The sequence below is a fragment of the Trichoderma breve genome, chromosome 2, assembly GCF_028502605.1.
Source record: "Trichoderma breve strain T069 chromosome 2, whole genome shotgun sequence".
Taxonomy (NCBI): domain Eukaryota; kingdom Fungi; phylum Ascomycota; class Sordariomycetes; order Hypocreales; family Hypocreaceae; genus Trichoderma; species Trichoderma breve.
This window is the reverse complement of record NC_079233.1, coordinates 6,239,407-6,256,466: the sequence shown is the minus strand read 5'-3', so window position 1 is coordinate 6,256,466 and position 17,060 is coordinate 6,239,407. Positions and strand designations below refer to the sequence as shown.

At 52.2% G+C, this 17,060-nt stretch overlaps 5 protein-coding genes across 5 annotated transcripts; 4 read left to right on the top strand and 1 right to left on the bottom strand.

Moving 5' to 3' along the window:
- Positions 1-400: 400 nt before the first annotated feature.
- Positions 401-1,084, top strand: T069G_04106 (uncharacterized protein; the record flags this gene model as incomplete). Its single annotated transcript, XM_056171316.1, has 3 exons — positions 401-566; positions 649-791; positions 863-1,084. 3 exons carry the CDS (start codon positions 401-403, stop codon positions 1,082-1,084), a joined length of 531 nt encoding a protein of 176 aa, XP_056032208.1.
- A 361-nt stretch (positions 1,085-1,445) lies between these two features.
- Positions 1,446-2,839, top strand: T069G_04105 (uncharacterized protein; the record flags this gene model as incomplete). The annotated part of the gene is made up of 2 exons (XM_056171315.1): positions 1,446-2,460; positions 2,541-2,839. The coding sequence occupies 2 exons, from the start codon at positions 1,446-1,448 to the stop codon at positions 2,837-2,839; spliced, it is 1,314 nt and encodes a 437-aa protein (XP_056032207.1).
- Positions 2,840-4,356: 1,517 nt separating this feature from the next.
- T069G_04104 (cytochrome p450 domain-containing protein) lies at positions 4,357-6,186 on the top strand (the record flags this gene model as incomplete). The annotated part of the gene is made up of 5 exons (XM_056171314.1): positions 4,357-4,638; positions 4,719-4,997; positions 5,115-5,146; positions 5,208-5,961; positions 6,031-6,186. The coding sequence occupies 5 exons, from the start codon at positions 4,357-4,359 to the stop codon at positions 6,184-6,186; spliced, it is 1,503 nt and encodes a 500-aa protein (XP_056032206.1).
- Positions 6,187-7,565: 1,379 nt separating this feature from the next.
- On the top strand, positions 7,566-8,432 carry T069G_04103 (methyltransferase domain-containing protein; the record flags this gene model as incomplete). The annotated part of the gene is made up of 1 exon (XM_056171313.1): positions 7,566-8,432. One exon carries the CDS (start codon positions 7,566-7,568, stop codon positions 8,430-8,432), a length of 867 nt encoding a protein of 288 aa, XP_056032205.1.
- Positions 8,433-8,985: 553 nt separating this feature from the next.
- T069G_04102 (KR domain-containing protein) lies at positions 8,986-17,009 on the bottom strand (the record flags this gene model as incomplete). Its single annotated transcript, XM_056171312.1, has 11 exons — positions 8,986-10,620; positions 10,674-11,116; positions 11,180-11,320; positions 11,384-11,481; positions 11,551-11,611; positions 11,657-12,346; positions 12,398-12,559; positions 12,608-14,688; positions 14,773-15,524; positions 15,588-16,675; positions 16,739-17,009. 11 exons carry the CDS (start codon positions 17,007-17,009, stop codon positions 8,986-8,988), a joined length of 7,422 nt encoding a protein of 2,473 aa, XP_056032204.1.
- Positions 17,010-17,060: the final 51 nt, after the last annotated feature.

The window sequence follows — 17,060 nt, the reverse complement described above, 5'->3', positions numbered from 1 at the left end:
GATGTGACGAAGGGCATGGGATTCGCCAAAGAAAATGAGTAAGAGCCTCCATTATGAACGTACAAAGATGCTGACGAGGTAGGCCGCCTCCGACTCCCTAAAATAAAAAGCTAGTGGCTTTTTTCTTATATTATTTATTTAATTTCCTCAGCTACCTGGCTTACTAATTAGGAACTCAGACGCCCTTATTCAAGTTTAAAGAAGGAGGAAGCACTTCCTTTATGACTGGTCTCTGACAGAAAGATGCCAGAAGTTTCCAGACTTGGTACCAAAGCTGTTGGATTAGGCTGTTGAACCCGTTGATAACAGTGCACCCCTTGGTAACGTGAGAAGTGAGATTGTCTCACTGGAAGTCGCTCTGATCCCATTGCCTGCAAAAACAAAATGGATTGATCCTACCATGTCTCTAGAGCGGGATTCTGATGGAGATTACACATCAGATGACTCCTCGGGGTCATCATCGAATAGCGATGGTCAGCATGAAGGCGCGGATATGGTCGAGTTCGTTAGGAAGGTTTCGAGGGACGCAAATATCGGTGGTAATGTCGTTACTCAGGCTCACGATAGTGAGGATGGCATATTTGCTCGGCATCTTTAGTAAGGTACATCACAGGAACTATAATTAAAAAATACTCTAACGGATCTAAGAAAACGCCCAATATTCCAAATCAGCTGGGACTAAACTTGTCGCACGGAGGGCGTGGCAAGGCACAATGGAGATGACCCTGCACCATATTCGACTGGAGCCCCCTCCTCGCATTGGATCAGGAGCTGTCCGTCATGCGGCTGGGGTTTGAAGAAGGCAATCAGCACCGCGGTACATCTGAATCTAATCCCCTGCAGCTTTATATCATTCCGATAGGGTTCCCTTCCGGAGGAGCCAAGGGAACTCGAAGCTCACGCCCAAACCCTGGTGAGGCTGCGCGTTCGTGCTAGCGGCGAGGATTGCCGTGAAGAGCAGGACAAAACCTGTGATAATTCCAAGCCGTTTGATGCTATCACCGACAAACTGCAGCCACGACATTGGGCCGAAGAGAAGTCCAAGGCCTATTGCAATAACAACTTTTGCAGCGAACGTCTCTAAAGAGTCGGTACAACGAATTCGCCGACGCAACTAAACTATCTCTAAATACGTCATGCATGCAAGTCCTCGCAGTTAATTGTTAGTTTAGGACTAGCCGAAATCAGCCCTGCCTGCTGACTTTGTAGGTTCACAGTTTGTTTCGACACGCGTAATCTAAATGCGTAGCACCCGCCGTCGGGAGCGGCTAGAAACAGAATCCGGCATGGCCCAGTGTTTCGGCCCTCAGCCACCCGCCCTGCCCAAACTGGAAATTGAAGCTCAGCGGCACCGTTGCCCACTACCGGTAATCCATTGATATCTCGGTGCTCAGCTCCAGCTCCAACCACTGCTCCCCATTTTGCTCCTCTGGGCTGGTTACGAGATGGATTCTCGCAAGCTTGAGAGTCATAGCACGCTGGAGGCTTGCAATGACGTCCCAACTCAACATGGGCAGAATCCGATATCCCCCCAGAGTAACGAGACGCCAAACCCCGAAGCATACGCCTACGCGCTCTGGGATGAAACCCTCCCCGAAGTCGCACCGTCCACTTTACCAGAACACCACGACCCGAGCATCGCGCAAGCCATCCAACCGGCCCAAAGGAAACGAAGACTACGGAAAGTGATAATTATCGCCCTCGTCGCCGCAGCAGTCGTCATTGCCGCTATTGTGGGAGGTACGGTGGGCGGCATCCTTGGTCGTCGAACATCCTCGATGAGCCCGACGTGCTCCAACATCAACATTCACTGTGCTTCAGCACTGACTGCGACAAATCGAACGGATGCGAACGGCTTCGTCCATCGTACCATCTCCTTCCAGGATCCCCACAATGCCATTATCTCGAGGCTGTGGGACTCACAAAATCGGACTTGGACAACGGCCAACGTAACTGATTACTTCAGTAAGAAATCCACGCCTCTTCCTGGCCCTCCCATGCCGGGAAGCCCTCTAGCTTCTGCATCCACGGACGGTAACTTGTCCATTGGTCCATTCCACCTATGGTACCTCGATCTGAACCGATCAATATGCTCAGTGTATCTCGATTCGGACTCCAGGACCTGGATGATCGACAGCGAAGTCAACGAGGCAACCCTGACAGCCGGTATAGCACTGGCCGCGACTTGGCAGAGACCTTCGGGCGGTCGCGGTAGCAATAAAGACGGACATTGGATCGTTGCCTACCAGTCCCCTCTTGGAGACATCCTCACCGCCAACTCGAGCGACTGGGCGACCCCCGTAGGCGCGGTTGTCTCGTCAGATGTCCCGCCGAACTCCAGCCTAGCGATAGTTCCCCAGCTAAACGGCGCCTGGCTGGATGGCTTGGCTCTCGCCTTCGAGAACCTCGGCAATCCTAATAATATGGAAAAGACTACCCTGCACGCTCAATGGGACCATGGTGAGTTTCTGTCTATTAGCAGTAGATTATTGTCGGCTCGCTCACTCGGATGATGCCTAAAGTCGGGGACAACGGTTTAGTCACCGACCTGCCAGCAAACCCACAATTCGCCATCACCCAGTTTAACAACTGGACTAACTTCCTTTACCTTGCATTGTTTCCCGACGACAAATTGACAGCGTCTTGTTATCTCAAGGATTTGCCTCTTTTTGCTATTCCAAACATCATTTTCTCGGGCGGGCCTACCAACCAATTCTCGTCCATAGCTAGTACGACAGACGCCATGTTTTATGGAATATTCAACGATACGATAATAGAATACTCTGTCGACACGAAGAGTCAGTCAACATTTCACTATGTTGGCGTAGTATATCCATAGCTCATAGGTGCGGCTGGGCACATATAATTTGATTTGCCTCTTGACAATAAAATGATGCTCTCGCCCAAATGCAAAATAGCTGCTAAATAAGCTTGGTCTGCCTTGCTCTATGATCAGACTGCCTGAGCTTAGGGCAGAGCTTAATCACGCCTGGCGGAGGATTGGCATTTATACATAGCCACCCACATGTATATAACCTCGTACAGTACGTGGTTTGCGCAGACTGAAAGCAGGGTACACCCAGCCTGCTCGAGTTTTGACGTCAGGCCGTTACCAAATACGGTTTCGCCAGGATGGGAGATAAGCTAGTGAGTATATGTCTTGAAACCCGTTGAGAAGGGCGTCTGCTTGCCCAGCGAATGTTGAGAAGAGCAACACGACTGGCACAAGGAGAAAGGATGTACCCCAAAACTATGAGCCTTTAGTAATGAATCGGATCGTACAAAACCTGCAAGTCCACAATACTATGAACAGTGCAATCGTGAAATGAAGAGCCGGATTAAGTATTATTTAGAAGGTTAAAGTACAAGCGTTATGAACGATACTCCCCGGGGGACAAGAGCGCACTGCTGGAAGAAGATACTTATGAAGGAGAACATAGATTTCGAATCAGCACAATTGCGTTTGCCTTCTGAAGACTTAATATACACACTTTAAAGACTACATGTAAGATAGCAGAGAGAGGCGGGGGCCTAGTCGGTCCTGCTTACTACATGTAGTCAACCCGCCGGGTATATAGGGCCCTGTGGACGTAATTTTATAATATTTTATATAAATTATTTAAGTATTAAAGCTGGAGTTTAGTATATTATAGTACAATATGCTTTAATATAGTATAATATAGCGTAATATAACTTGTACTGCTTTATTAGAAATAGCTTTAATTTATATACTTTTTACTACTTTATTTTTTTTTAAAAATAATATTTTATAACTTTTATCATTCTTCTTTTTTTTAATATAAACTCAATATTGAATATTATATTTAATTTAATAGTTATAAAAATATAACTGTTTAGAATAAAATTAAATATACTTATTAAGCGCTTTAAGGTACTAAAGCTTTTTAGCTAATCAAATCCACAGGCTATAATGTAACGTCACTGCCCCACCCCCACCCTTATGTGACCCACAACACATGGTACATGTAATCTGGGGGAGTGCGCCACTCCCGTACCAATGGCCACTAAAATCGGACCGTTAACAAAAACTGCACTTAGTTTCTTCGATCCTTTAGGACCAGAGCCCCTGTTAGTTGGCCAGTACCCCAAACTTGAGTGAGAGGTGTAACTGCGTATTTGGGTGTGGGTATATGGTTCGATGAGTGGCGCAACAGCTGATTAGCTGCAGCCTAACATATCCGTAATGCTCTTTATGAATTATCCAAAGGTGCCAGGTAATCATCCCGGCGCTCGTACGGCGAATGACCGACCTCAGCATAAAGGTCGCAGCTCACCGCGGGGCATCCATTCTTTGCCCGTACTCGTGCTCCCATCTACCGTTGGACTTCGTTCGTCATGTTCTCTTCCGACAGCACCCAGAGTGCTCTGACACTCTGGCTGACGCCTGTCGTCCTCTATGTCGTGTATGCGTGGCTCAAAGTCATCGCCGGCGCCTTCTTTGGCCCTTTGAGCAAAATTCCCGGCCCCAAGCTCTGGGCCCTCTCGCGCATTCCTCGTATGTACATGGAATGGCAGGGTGAGGAAGCGCATGGAGTCCTCGCGTTGCACAAGAAGTACGGCCCGGTCGTGCGGCTGGCGCCCAACGAAGTGTCGTTTGCTGGTGGTTTTCAGGATTGGGTAAGGCTCCGTGGGAAAACGTGCTCGTAGCTATTCCCCAGCCGCGGTGACATAACTGACTCCCTTGTTGTGCCCAACAGAAAGACATTTATGGCTACCGAAAGAACATAGGCCAAGAGAAGCATCCGCATCGTTCGTCAGCGTCGTATTGGCCTGCGGCCAACGGAGTCCCGAGCATGATTCAGGCCATGCGCGACGACGAACACGCGCGACTGCGCAAGAGTCTGGCCGTCTCGTTCAGTGAGAAGTCCATGAGGGAGATGGAACCACGCGTCAAGAGCTGGGCTCGGCTTCTGCAGACCAAGTTGGCTGAGCGCGGTGATGCTGCGGTGGATATGGTCGAGTTGTTTAGATGTGCAGTAAGTCCAACCATGTATTCCGTCTATCGCGATTTCCGATCTGCAGGTTATCGGAGGAGAGTTGAGAGCTGAACGCTAAATGGCACATTTGGTTCTGCTTGACTGACGAGGCAGTAGACTTTCGATGCCATGGGTGACCTCGCGCTAGGGTAAGGTAAGGCCAAGCTTCTAGAGATCGTTTGCCGTAGCTAAAGTCTTCTCCTTCGACAGGGACGACCTGCAAATGCTGAGAAATGGCCGTCTCTCCGACTACGTCCATGCAGCTTTTAGTGGCATTCGAACGATCATCCGCCTTCGGGTCCTCTCCACGTACAATTCCTTCACCCGCTGGCTCGTTAAAGACTGTTTCTTACAAAGCGCATTCGTCAAGAAGGCCGCCATGGAAAATCTCCGCTACTCAGCGGACCGTATGGATCGTCGCCTGCAAGATCCAGCCCGAGACCCTCCCGATCTCTGGACAAAGCCCCTGACTGGTATTGACGGCAAGATGTCCCTGGACGAATATCACTCCACCGCACAACTTCTCATGACTGCGGGCACCGACACTACGGCGATAGGCTTGACCGGCACACTATATTTCCTTCTCACCAACCCCGACTGCCTCGCCAAGGCCACCGACGAGGTTCGCTCCGCCTTCTCATCTATGGACGACCTAACCTACGAAACCCTCGCCCAACTGAAGTACTTGGACGCCGCGCTGAATGAAGGCCTGAGACTCTACCCACCGGTGCCTACCGGCGCACCCCGCGTCACTCCGTTCCCTGGATGGTCCATCGGCGGCTACTGGATCCCAGGCGGCGTGAACGTCGGCGTGCCACACTATGCCACGTCTCGCTTTCCCGCCCACTTCACCGATCCCGACTCTTTCCACCCAGAGCGCTGGCTGGGCGACGAGAAATTCCAAAACGACCGGCTCGATGCCGTCCAGCCGTTCAACTACGGCCCTCAGAACTGCTTGGGTCAGGTACGACTCGCCCACGATTACGTTCACGCAAACCAAAAACTCGTCTTGTCGATGCTGACTGTGAACTAGGCTTTTGCTATGAACGAGATGCGTCTCTTCATGGCCGCTGTGTTGCTCCAATTCGATCTAAAGTTGGGCGAGGACCACCGAGACTGGTTTGATCAACGAGTGTTCTCCATGTGGGAGACGAAGCCGTTGATGTGTGTCGCGACTAAGACGAACTGAAGTCGATCCCGCTCGTTCTATAATCCTTGGAAGGTGGGAGTATAGGCGGTGATTCAACTTTCAACTCTCATTCCTCGTCAAGGCGACTGCGCGAGACACTTCTGACCATGTAACATAAAAGGACCCGACGTCCAGTAAACAGGCACAAAACGCCATGGAGTGGAATGGTCGCTGCTGGCACTCGAAAGATAAAAACCATACGTAGATGAGTAATGTAGATATTATCTGCTGTGCCTAGGTGCCCAGAAATCTAGAAGCCTGGAAGCCCCCAGGTCTATTGCAATAACCGTTCTATAACGATAGTAAAGGACCCGTGGACGTGCTGACCTACATCGTTATGACTAAGGTTGATTGTAATTGTACGTGTATAACTCAATGGATCTGTCTTCTTGAGATGCTATAGGTTGGTCCCAAAATTAGACTACTGAGTTTATACCTGTATCTGAGGTACCTACAGTCAAGTTCTGCAAGATAACATATACAGTAGGACGGTGCGGGGTAGTAGGCGGGGTAGTAGGAGTAGGCGGGGTAGCTCCAGGGGGGGCGTGCATTGAGCGAAGCCGTGAACGACGCCTTTTTCTTACTGCAGATCTACTAGTATCTGCGGATGGGAAACGCCGGGTTTTACGCCGAAGATGGGGAAATGAAGACACTAGATAGGTGCAACAAGTAGTAAGCAACAGGGTCTCTGCGTCCCGGAAGTCTCTCGTATATTGATGTAACCCACCAATGGCGCCTGGACGAGTGTCCAAACATGGCCAATCGAAGCATGTGGTTAACCGCTCGTCTACTCCGTAGGAAGGAGGTTCTAAGTTCAACGGGGTAGATATTTTGATAGGGGAATTTGATCGGGCTTGTGACCTGTAGCGGCTAGGATAGATGACTACTCGGCCCGGCTTGGTGGTTTAAAGGAAGAAGGCTTCCTTCATCTAGATACGAAGAACGAGACAAGTTATCCTGACAAAATGATCGCTAACTGTGACGGTGGCCTTGTTCCAGTTGGAACGAGGCTACAGCAGCTAGATCAAATGGTTCCTTGAACTTATATGCAACAGTCTATGGTAGGGTAGTAACCGTACAAGAACAGTACTTAATACTCTATATATACTCCTATTAATTTCTACTGCTCTACTTTATATACTCAGTAGATTTATTATTTCACTATAATCTATATTAAAAGAGCTCTTATAACTTATATTAGGAGAGAAAATTCCTTATATTATTACTAAGTAAACTATAAAAGGCTAGATCGGAAGGTCGTTAGCCGTCAGCGACTCCTTATATATACAACTGTCTCTCCCGTTGGACATTCTATTAGGCAACCTAACCATTCTCTCGGACCTATTAACGCATCCCCCAACTCTCGTCTACCTTAAGCCATGTCCCACGACGGCGAGCCCGACCCGCAACCCCGCGAGCACTACCCCCTTAACCGTGACTTGCTCTCCTCCGCCCGCCTGCACCTCCAGCACACCGTCTTCGTCACCGGTCTAGGCTACTTGCTGCACCCGGACGTCCCTATCGGGCCCGGCTCCCACGTGGCTGAAATCGCCACCGGCACCGGCATCTTCGCCCTTGCCCTCGCCGGGGCCCACCCCGAAGCCCGCGTCGAAGCCTCTGACATTTCCCTCGCCCAGGTCCCCAACCAGCACTGGTGGCCCGCCAATGCGACCTTTGCGGTCCTCGACGTCCTCCAGGACCCCTTGCCGGACTCCCTGCTCGCGCGCTACGATGTCCTCTGCCTCCGCCACTTCGTCTCCCTACAGCCCGGCGATCCGCGTCCGCTGATCGCCCGCTTGCTGTCTATGCTGAGGCCCGGGGGCTATCTGCACTGGCAGGAATGGGACCTGACCACCGCCGCCGTCTCCGCCCCAGACGGCACCTCAACACCCAAAATGCAGGCGCTGATCGATTACATCAAAGATCCCGCCCGACACGTCGCCCGGGCCACCTGGGTTGGCGATTTGCATCAGAGGGTCGAGTCCGGCGAGGTGCCTGGCGTGGAGCTGGTCGCTTACGACCGTGTCCGCCCCACTAAGCCCGAGGTCATCGCTATGCATCAGGAACTCATGGCGCTGGGCACCAAGGAGGTAGTCGCCAGTCTGCGGGCCCGCGAGGGCGAGGCGAGCGTCGAGGCCGCCAAGTTCGAGAAGATTGCGCACGACGCCGTCGACGAGTGTCTGAGCTTGGGGAGGGGCCCTGTGATCGATCAGGAGATGGTGACGTGGGTGCTGAGGAAGAAGTGATGTGTATGCAAGAGATAGAATGTACAGCCCACAAGCATCTACTTTGTTAGTGTTGCAGTTCACTAGGTACGAGCAACGTAACCGGTAACAATCAGTAAAAGTCCCTTTTCTATTTATTTTCATGTACCAGCTACTTTAAAGCCAAAAGGAAGATAGATACTATTTAAAGGGTTATAAAAACTAAATACTATACTATCCGAACATATAGCAACTAGAAATGGGCTTTGTTACTGTTAAAAAGGTGTAGTTAGGCGATTCTTTGCTATATTTACAAGTTGTAAGTTCATTACTACTAGGTATATATCGAAGTAGAAGAGCCTACCTACCTAGGTACTTAGTATTTGTCTCATTAGAAATACCTAAGGTAGGTACTAAGGTAGTTGCTGATTACATGTAGGTACTGTGCTAGTGGGTTGTACTTTCTTCAACTTCTCCTCGTGGCACGCACGGGACTTGTAGCAGACGTGTAAGGGTCACGTGTTGAATACATTTCAAAGACATCATCTTGGTTTATATTATCTCTACCCGTGACTCGGGACTTATTTTACTTGTCTCATGCCGTCGGCAACTCAACCGCTTTGCTCGTCGATGCTATCTTCCTACACAGCTGAGCAAGACTCAACGAGCCCATGATTTCCAACACAGGCACATCCGCCTTGACCTTTCTCGCCATAAACGTCCTCAGTTCCAGCGCAACAAGCGAGTCAACGCCATTGGCACTGATAGTCCGCGTCGGATCCACATCCTCGATTGCAATTGAGAGCAAGGAAGACAGCTTATCAACGACCGCTTCCACCACAATCTGAGCCGCCTCATCAAGAGTCCGAGCCGCTCGAAGCCGCGCTTCAACGTCAGGTCCATCGCCCCCGGCGGCCCCTGCGCCGTCTTGCTGCGTATTGAGCCGCCGCAGCTGCGTGAAGAGAGGGAAGTTCATGTAACTGAGCATCGGCACGCCTCGAGCACGATGCTTGTCCAACGGAGTCATGCCCGTAACGAGCTGTGCAGGCGACTGCAGAGAAGCGTTCATGCCGTACTCAATGAGCGTAAGCAACTCTTCTTCGCGCAGCACTTTCATCATACTGCCTAGGTATTTTGTCATGGCGAGGCGGTCCGCGTGATCGGCCACGTATCCGACGTCTAGCACTGCGCCAACGTCGATCGTCGTGGCCGCTTGACCTTGCTGCCGACGGAAGTGCGCCAGCGCATCCTGGAAGGTATTTCCTGCGGCGTAGTTGGCCTGAGCCCGGTTGCCGAGGACGCCAGTGGCTGAAGACAGCATGATGAAATGATCCATATCCCGGGGCAGAAGTTCGTGTAGGTTCCACGAACCTTGAATCTTGGGTCTGATAGCCAGCTGGAATTCCTCGTACGTCATGTTCTCGAGCATGACGTCCTTTAGCTTCATTGCTCCTTGGACGACGCCTCTTATAGGTGGGAGGGTCTTGCACTGTTCGAGAACGAGACGCAGCTGTTCCTTGTCGCCGACATCACATGTGAAGATATGCACACTACATCCGTCTGCTTCGAGAGCCTCGCGCATCGTTGTGACGGCTGGAGTGATGCGGCCGCTGCTGGAAAGGAAGATCAAGTTTCGAGCGCCTCGTGAAGCCATCCATGCAGCAACGCTACGTCCAATACCTCCAAGGCCGCCGCTGAGCACGTAGGATGCATCTGGACGGAAGCTAAGCGGCGCCGGTGACGGTGGAAGGACTGGCAGAACGTCATCCTCCCGAGGCACCAGAACAATCTTGCCCATGCCCGTGCCGCCCTGGAGAATGCGAAGTGCATCCACCACCTGCGACATGGGCATAATCGTAGTTGGTGCTGCAGGCAGTGCAACGCCCTCTTTCCACAGCCGCATCGTTTCCTCTGTCAGCATCTTGATGAGGAACGGTTTGTTCTTCATCATGGAAACGAGGTCAACGCTCGCCATGGTCACGTTGCGCAAGTAGGGCCGAAGATCTACTTTGCCATTCATCATGGCGTCTTTCTTACCAATCTCAATGAAACGACCGAAGGGTGCCACCAGATCCCATGAGCGGCGCAGCGCCTCACCAGAGAGCGAATTCAAGACTACGTCAACGCCTCTGCCTTTTGTCATACGCAATATACCCTGGACAAATGTGAGGTCGCGACTTGAAAAGATGTGATCCTCTGGAATCCCGAACTCCTTCATTATCAACTGATTCTTTGTTAGCAAAAAGTGTAAAAGAACTTCGATTGTCACGGCAATAAACTTACGTCTCGCTTCACGGCAGTCGATAGGGTTACATACACCTCGGCGCCAATATGTTGAGCGTAACGAATCGCAGCCTGTCCCACACCACCGGCAGCAGCATGGATAAGGATGGTTTCGCCGGCCATCAAGCGACCCGTCTCCCGTAGGCTGTAAATGACTGTGGCATAGACAACAGGCAAGCCAGCAGCCATCTCGAGACTGAGTCCATCGGGGACTTTGGCGACTGTCGATTGATCCAAACGACCATACGTGTGCATGCACCCGACATGGTCCAGGCCACAGATGTAGACAACCCTGTCGCCAGGAGCGAAGTCGACTACTTTGGGGCCCACGCGAGAGATGATGCCAGCTGCTTCACTGCCCATCGAGTACGCCGTATGCTCTCCCATGGCAATCATGAGATCGCGGAAGTTGAGGCCAACAGCTTTTATCTCGATTTCTACCTCTGTATCGGAGAGTGGCTGATTGTACGTCTCGTCGGTCACCCACTCAAGTTTTTCTAGCAGACCGGGAACAGTTGTCGTGAGCTTGATGGGCCTGCCAGCATCCTTGGCCAGCGTTGGGACTGCTTCTGAGCGGTACAGAGTCGTTTGCAAGTATTCATCTGCACGAATGGCCTCGCGGAGCCGACTCGTCCAGATCCGGCCATCTTGAAGCATGAACTCGCCATTCATGTTCTCAACTGTAAGAGTGCGCGAGAACTGCGCCTCACACAGCCTTCGAATCGACGCACTCAGCGAGGTATTTTCAGGTCGAGGCTCAGAGATTTTCAGCGTGACCAGGTTGGAATCGTCCAAGTCACGTTCCCATCTGGTTGTACGCATCATGCCGGTTATGGCTCCGTACTGGGGGCAGAAAAGGTCATCTCCAGCTACCCACAAGATGCTTTTAGCCTCAATCAGCATTTTGCGGACACCCTCGTACTCGGCCTGGGGCAGATCTGCAATCACAGGACGTTCGAGTTCTGCTAGAACGATGCAGAGACTTTGGCTATACTCAACCCCTTCCAACTCTAGCAGGGATACAGTGCTGATGTTCTGGAACCGGAGATTCTCGTTCAACTTGTCTTTGATGTCTTGCAACAAGCTTTGAGTCTTGCTTTGCTCGGAGCTAGGGAGTGTGACGAGCACAACGTTCTTCCATATGGTACCGGGCTCTTTGGCGTCTGCAGAAGGGTTCTGGGCCACAAAAAGACTCTGGCTATGGAGCTCTTCATTGTGGCTATCGGGAAGTTCGAAGCGCGCTCCCGTAAAACCAGCCGCCTCGAGGACCTCATTCCACTGCTTGGATGAGACCCATGGCATCCATTGACGCATGGATTCAGTGCCATTCCACCACCCTGGCAGCTGGCCAAATGATAGCCCGGACCAGTAGTAATCCTGCCTTCTACCTTCTTGTAGAAGCAGGCGGCCCCCGGGCTTCAGCAACTGGCGAATATTACTCAGTGTTTTGGTGAGGTCGGTGGTGGTATGGATGACATTCTGAGCTACAACCAAATCATAGCTCCCGACTTCGAAGCTCTCTTGCTTGGCGATGTCTTGTTCTGCGTCCAGAACTCGGTACTCCATGATGTTCGTGTATGGCTGGAATTTCTGCCTCGCTTGTTCGAAAAAGGCGGCTGAAACATCAGTGTACATGTAATGTGACACGCTGCTAGCAATGGACGCCCCATCATCTGCGATGGGGGCAAGGGCATCGAGTACTTGCGCAGTGGACGAGCCAGTACCGGCACCCACCTCGAGCACGCGTAAATTGGCCTTATTCTTGGCGAATATGTTCAAATAGGCCTTCTGTTGCGCTGGCAGGTCGTTCAAGGTCGCTGTTCGTCTGTAGACTCGATCGAGTATGTCATCCTTACCGAACATGAGGTGCAGTGGGTCTGTCTCGCCTCTTAAGACGGGCACGATGTTGCTGCCCATTCGTTCTACCAACTCACCGAACGAAGTGTCCGAAGCAACCTGTTTGTATAGCTCCACCTTCGCAGCGTGGTCATGTTTGAGTCGCTCAACCTCAGAGGCTTGGATACCGGTCACCTTGCCGAGCTGTAGATCGCTCTCGACGTGCTTCATCCACTCGAAATACCGACAGAGATGACCTTGAGTAGCGGCCGGCATCTTGCCATCTAGTTTCTCCAGTGCGTCCAGGACAAGAAGTACCGAGGCCAGCTGCATGCGAGATTCGATCTCGATTCCAGCTTGCTCCGAGTCCAAATCACGCTTGGGCATCTCAGCGAACGAAGCGACGTCGCCTCCTTCGAGATACATGTCCACGTGAGGAACCCATTCAATCTCGTGACACAACTTTTCTGCGCCGAGCGAACTCTGTGCGGCGGAATCCAGGGGGCTTGCCTCAATTCCACTCCAGGAGATACGGGGTTCTTGAGTGGGACCATCCCAGACGACAACATCTGTCGAGAACTTCTCAAACGCAATCTTACGTGTCTGGCTGTGAGCACGATAGACATGACCAGGCTCCGAGTTCAGTGCCGCAGAAATCCAAATGTCTTTGATGAACCGCGGCACCATGGCCACTTCGAGTTTGCTCTTCCCTGTGGCGTCCATGATCGCGGCCAGCGCAAAGTGCATCAAGCTGTCCATGCAAGCTGGATGCATCATGTGCGGAGATACCTTGCCCTTGGGCATAACACTTGCAACGTCAGGAACGGTGACTGTGCCCATGGTCTGGCCACCATGGTCAAAGGTACCCTTGACAGCCGAGCAGTTCTGGAACAGCGGTCCAAAGTTCAGCCCGATTCTTGCCATCCGCTCATAGGCCTTGGTAAAGTCCCAGGGAGATTGACACTGCTCTTCTGCAGCAGTGAAAGCGGCGCGCCAGCGTTCTGTGTCAAGACGGGCTTCCCGTCCCTCGTCGACTGGGTTGGGGGTAGATGTCTCATAATCCACGGCAACGTATCCAGTGCAGTGTTCGATCCAGTCGCTCGCGGTTGGGTTATAGGACACTACTGAAAACCGACGCCAATGAGCCGAAGTTCCGACACTGGACTCATCAACTGGCTTGAAATTCAACATTACTTCGATTCCTTCTTTCGTGTCGGGCACGATCAATGCACGTTTCATGTTGATATCTCGAAGCCGGAAGCCGCTCAATTGTGCATTTGGATCAGCCAGCTGTCTGGCTGCTTCGATTACCGCAATCACGTAGCCTACGCCAGGCAAGATGATGTTATCAGTAACGATGTGATCTCGTAGCCATGGCTGCTCGGAGATTCGCAGAAAATTGCGGAATCGAGGAGCGTTCACGTCCCAGTCGGGTACTGGAGCACCGAACAGGTCATGTCTGATCTCTTTGCGGAGGCGATAGTTCTTACTTAAGCGACTCTCCCACCAAAACTTGTTGGAATGGTTGAACTGGTATCCAGGAAGTTCAGGAAGTATACGCAATGGGCGAGACCCTTTTCCACCAGTCGTATCAGCGCTGCTATTCACGTCATCAACGTTGATCGGATACCCGCGGGCATAAAGGTAGCCTATGGCGTTCAGGATTATGTCTGCCCCAGGGGCATCGCGTTTCAATGCCGGGAGGAATGCTACCGCAACGCCCTCGGCATGAGCTGCGAGCACATCTCTTATGGCGCCTTGCAATGCTCCATGAGGGCCAAGCTCAATCAAAACATCCGCAAAGACGTTGGCTCCAGCAGCATCTGCACGGAGGGTGGCCTGTGTTTGGGTTGTGCGGCTAAAGCAGAGGCCTGCCAGGGCATCGGAGAAACGCACTGGATTTAGGAGATTCTTGGTCCAATAGTCAATGGAGAGACAACCGCCTTCAACTGCTTCCCCCGTGACGCTCGAGAACATGACCACAGGTGGCTGAGGTGGCTCGCTCGGTGCGTGGAGCGTACCCACCAGACGGACGTATTCATCTGCGAATTCCTTCATATGCGCAGAGTGATAGGCATTTGGGACCTTGAGCCTCCTCGCGAAGAGCCCGTCAGCCTCCAAGACTTGTTGCAAAGCTTCGACTTTCTGCACATCACCCGAGACGGTGCTGCTGCGAGGACTGTTGAGACATGCCACAACCAATTCGCCAGAGAGTTGGGCATGAATTCGGTCAAGATAAGGGGCGAGCGCTTCTGGACCCAACCCGACAGCAAGCATAGCGCCTTTGGTCTCGGCCGTCTGCCTCCCGGTGACTAGTCCACGGAAATAAGAAGCTCGCCAGGCCGATTCGCGAGTCAGAAGGCCAGCGCAGTAAGCAGCAGCAATCTCGCCGGAGGAATGGCCCACGACACGGCTGGGCTTGATATTCCACGATTGCAGCAAATCCACAAGCGCAACTTGAAGGGCAGTGCACGCCGGCTGAGCCAAGGCTGCTTGATCAAGACGACTATGTTCTTTGTCTTTGGCGAGCTCGTCGAGGAGATCCCAGGGGCAGCCACATTCGGTCTGCAAATAAGCTCTGCACGCAGCCAGACTCTCACGGAACACTGGGTAGCAGAGTAGCTCACGTCCCATGCCATACCACTGTGCTCCCTGACCTGTGAACACAAAGGCTACGTTGACATTGGTGCGAGCTCGCAGCGGTTTGGGCAAGGGCGAAGCCAGACGTGTCTCGAGATCGACCAGCGACCTTGCTAATGCGTAACTCCGCCAGGCCAGCTTCGAGCGCCGACTCATTGTATGGGCAAGATTGTTTAGATAGGTCAAACTTTCGGAGTTGGATATCAACTCAGGCCTGGCATGGAGGAATTCTGCCTGTGTTTTTGCTGCGCGACTGCTGCCTTCTTCATCGAAAGCAGAAAAGGGAATGAGCTTTGGTGGATACTCGATTGAATCGAAAGCCTTCCAGTCTCCGGCAAGCTCGATTGTGCGTCGATTTTCCAAGCCATTGGTAGGCTGAGGTTGGGTCCCATTGCTATCTCCAGCACTGTTGGGATGGCCGTTGGTGAGACCATTTACATGTCCATTGGTGATGTTCAATCCATCGCCGTTTACGAGATCAAGATCTGCCTTGGTCGGAGGCAAAGGTCGTGTATAATGATTCGCGGTCAACCCACGCTCCTGGAGATAGTGAAAAGCGTCATCGAGAACAACATGGCCGTTTGTACCGCCGACTCCAAAGGAGTTGACAGAGATCCTGCGCAAGCCGGTCGTGGGCCAAGGCGTTGGTTCAAGAGGGAATTGAAGCCGCCATTTTGATGCCGGGATCTTGGGATTGACTTTCTCGAAATTGACGTTTGGGGGGATGATTCCATTCTCAAGGACAAGAACAGACTTGATGATGGCTGCAGCACCTGCCGCGCCCTCCAAATGGCCAAGGCCGGACTTACAAGCCCCAATGTACAGCGGAGGGAGATTCCTTGGCCGAGCTGAGAAGGCTCTCGCAATTCCATTGGCTTCGATCGGGTCACCCGCCGCGGTGCCTGTCCCGTGAGCCTCGACCATGGCCGTATCGTCGACACTCAAGCCTGCCCTTGCGTAGACCGTCCTGATCAGCCTTTCCTGCGCCAGACTATCCGGGTTGGTCAATCCAGGAGTTCGGCCGTCCGAGTTCACACCAGTGCCCCGAATGACGGCTCTTATAGAGTTGCCATCTCGAATGGCATCACTCAAACGCTTTACAATGATCGTCCCGACTCCCTCGCCACGAGCGTAGCCATTGGCACGGTGATCAAAGCTAAAGCACCGCCCGTCTTGCGATAGGAATCCTTGATAAGACATGGAGGCCACATCGTTGGGGTAAGCCAAGACTGTGACTCCGCTGGATACGGCCATGTCGGTCTCGCCACTAAGTAGACTCTGGCACGCCTGATGAAGTGTCACTACGGAGCTGCTACAGGCAGTATCGATGGTCATGCTTGGACCTTTGAAATCGAAAAACCAAGAGACTCGGTTACTGAGGACGGAGTTGGTCAATCCCGTTGCACGATATCGCAAAGGGCTCTCCGGATCCGCATTTATGATGGAGAGATAGTCGTGATTGAAGCCCGACACATAGACGGACGTGTTGGATCCAGTGGCTTCGGAGAGTGGGATTCCTGCATTCTCTAGAGCATGGTAGACGTTCTCCAACACTAGACGTTGCTGAGGGTCCATGCAAATGGCTTCACCTTTGGTGATGCCGAAAAAGGGTGCATCGAAATATTCGGGCGGTTCGGCCAAGAAATGCGCCCCTTTGACTGAGTGTGTTCCGACTCGCTCATTGTCGGGATGATAGTGGCCAGCTCCGAAGCGATCTTCTGGCCATGGTGTATGTGCGCTTCGTCCTTGCAGGAGGAATTGCCAAAAGCCTTCGACGGTTGAGGCTTCTTGTGGAAGCTTGCAAGCAATGCCAACGATGGCGATGGCCTCGTCAGGCCCATGATTTGATATGCTCCCCATGATAAGACACAAGGCTCATAAGCCAAGGGAGAAGCGGCGGGTTGGAGAGGA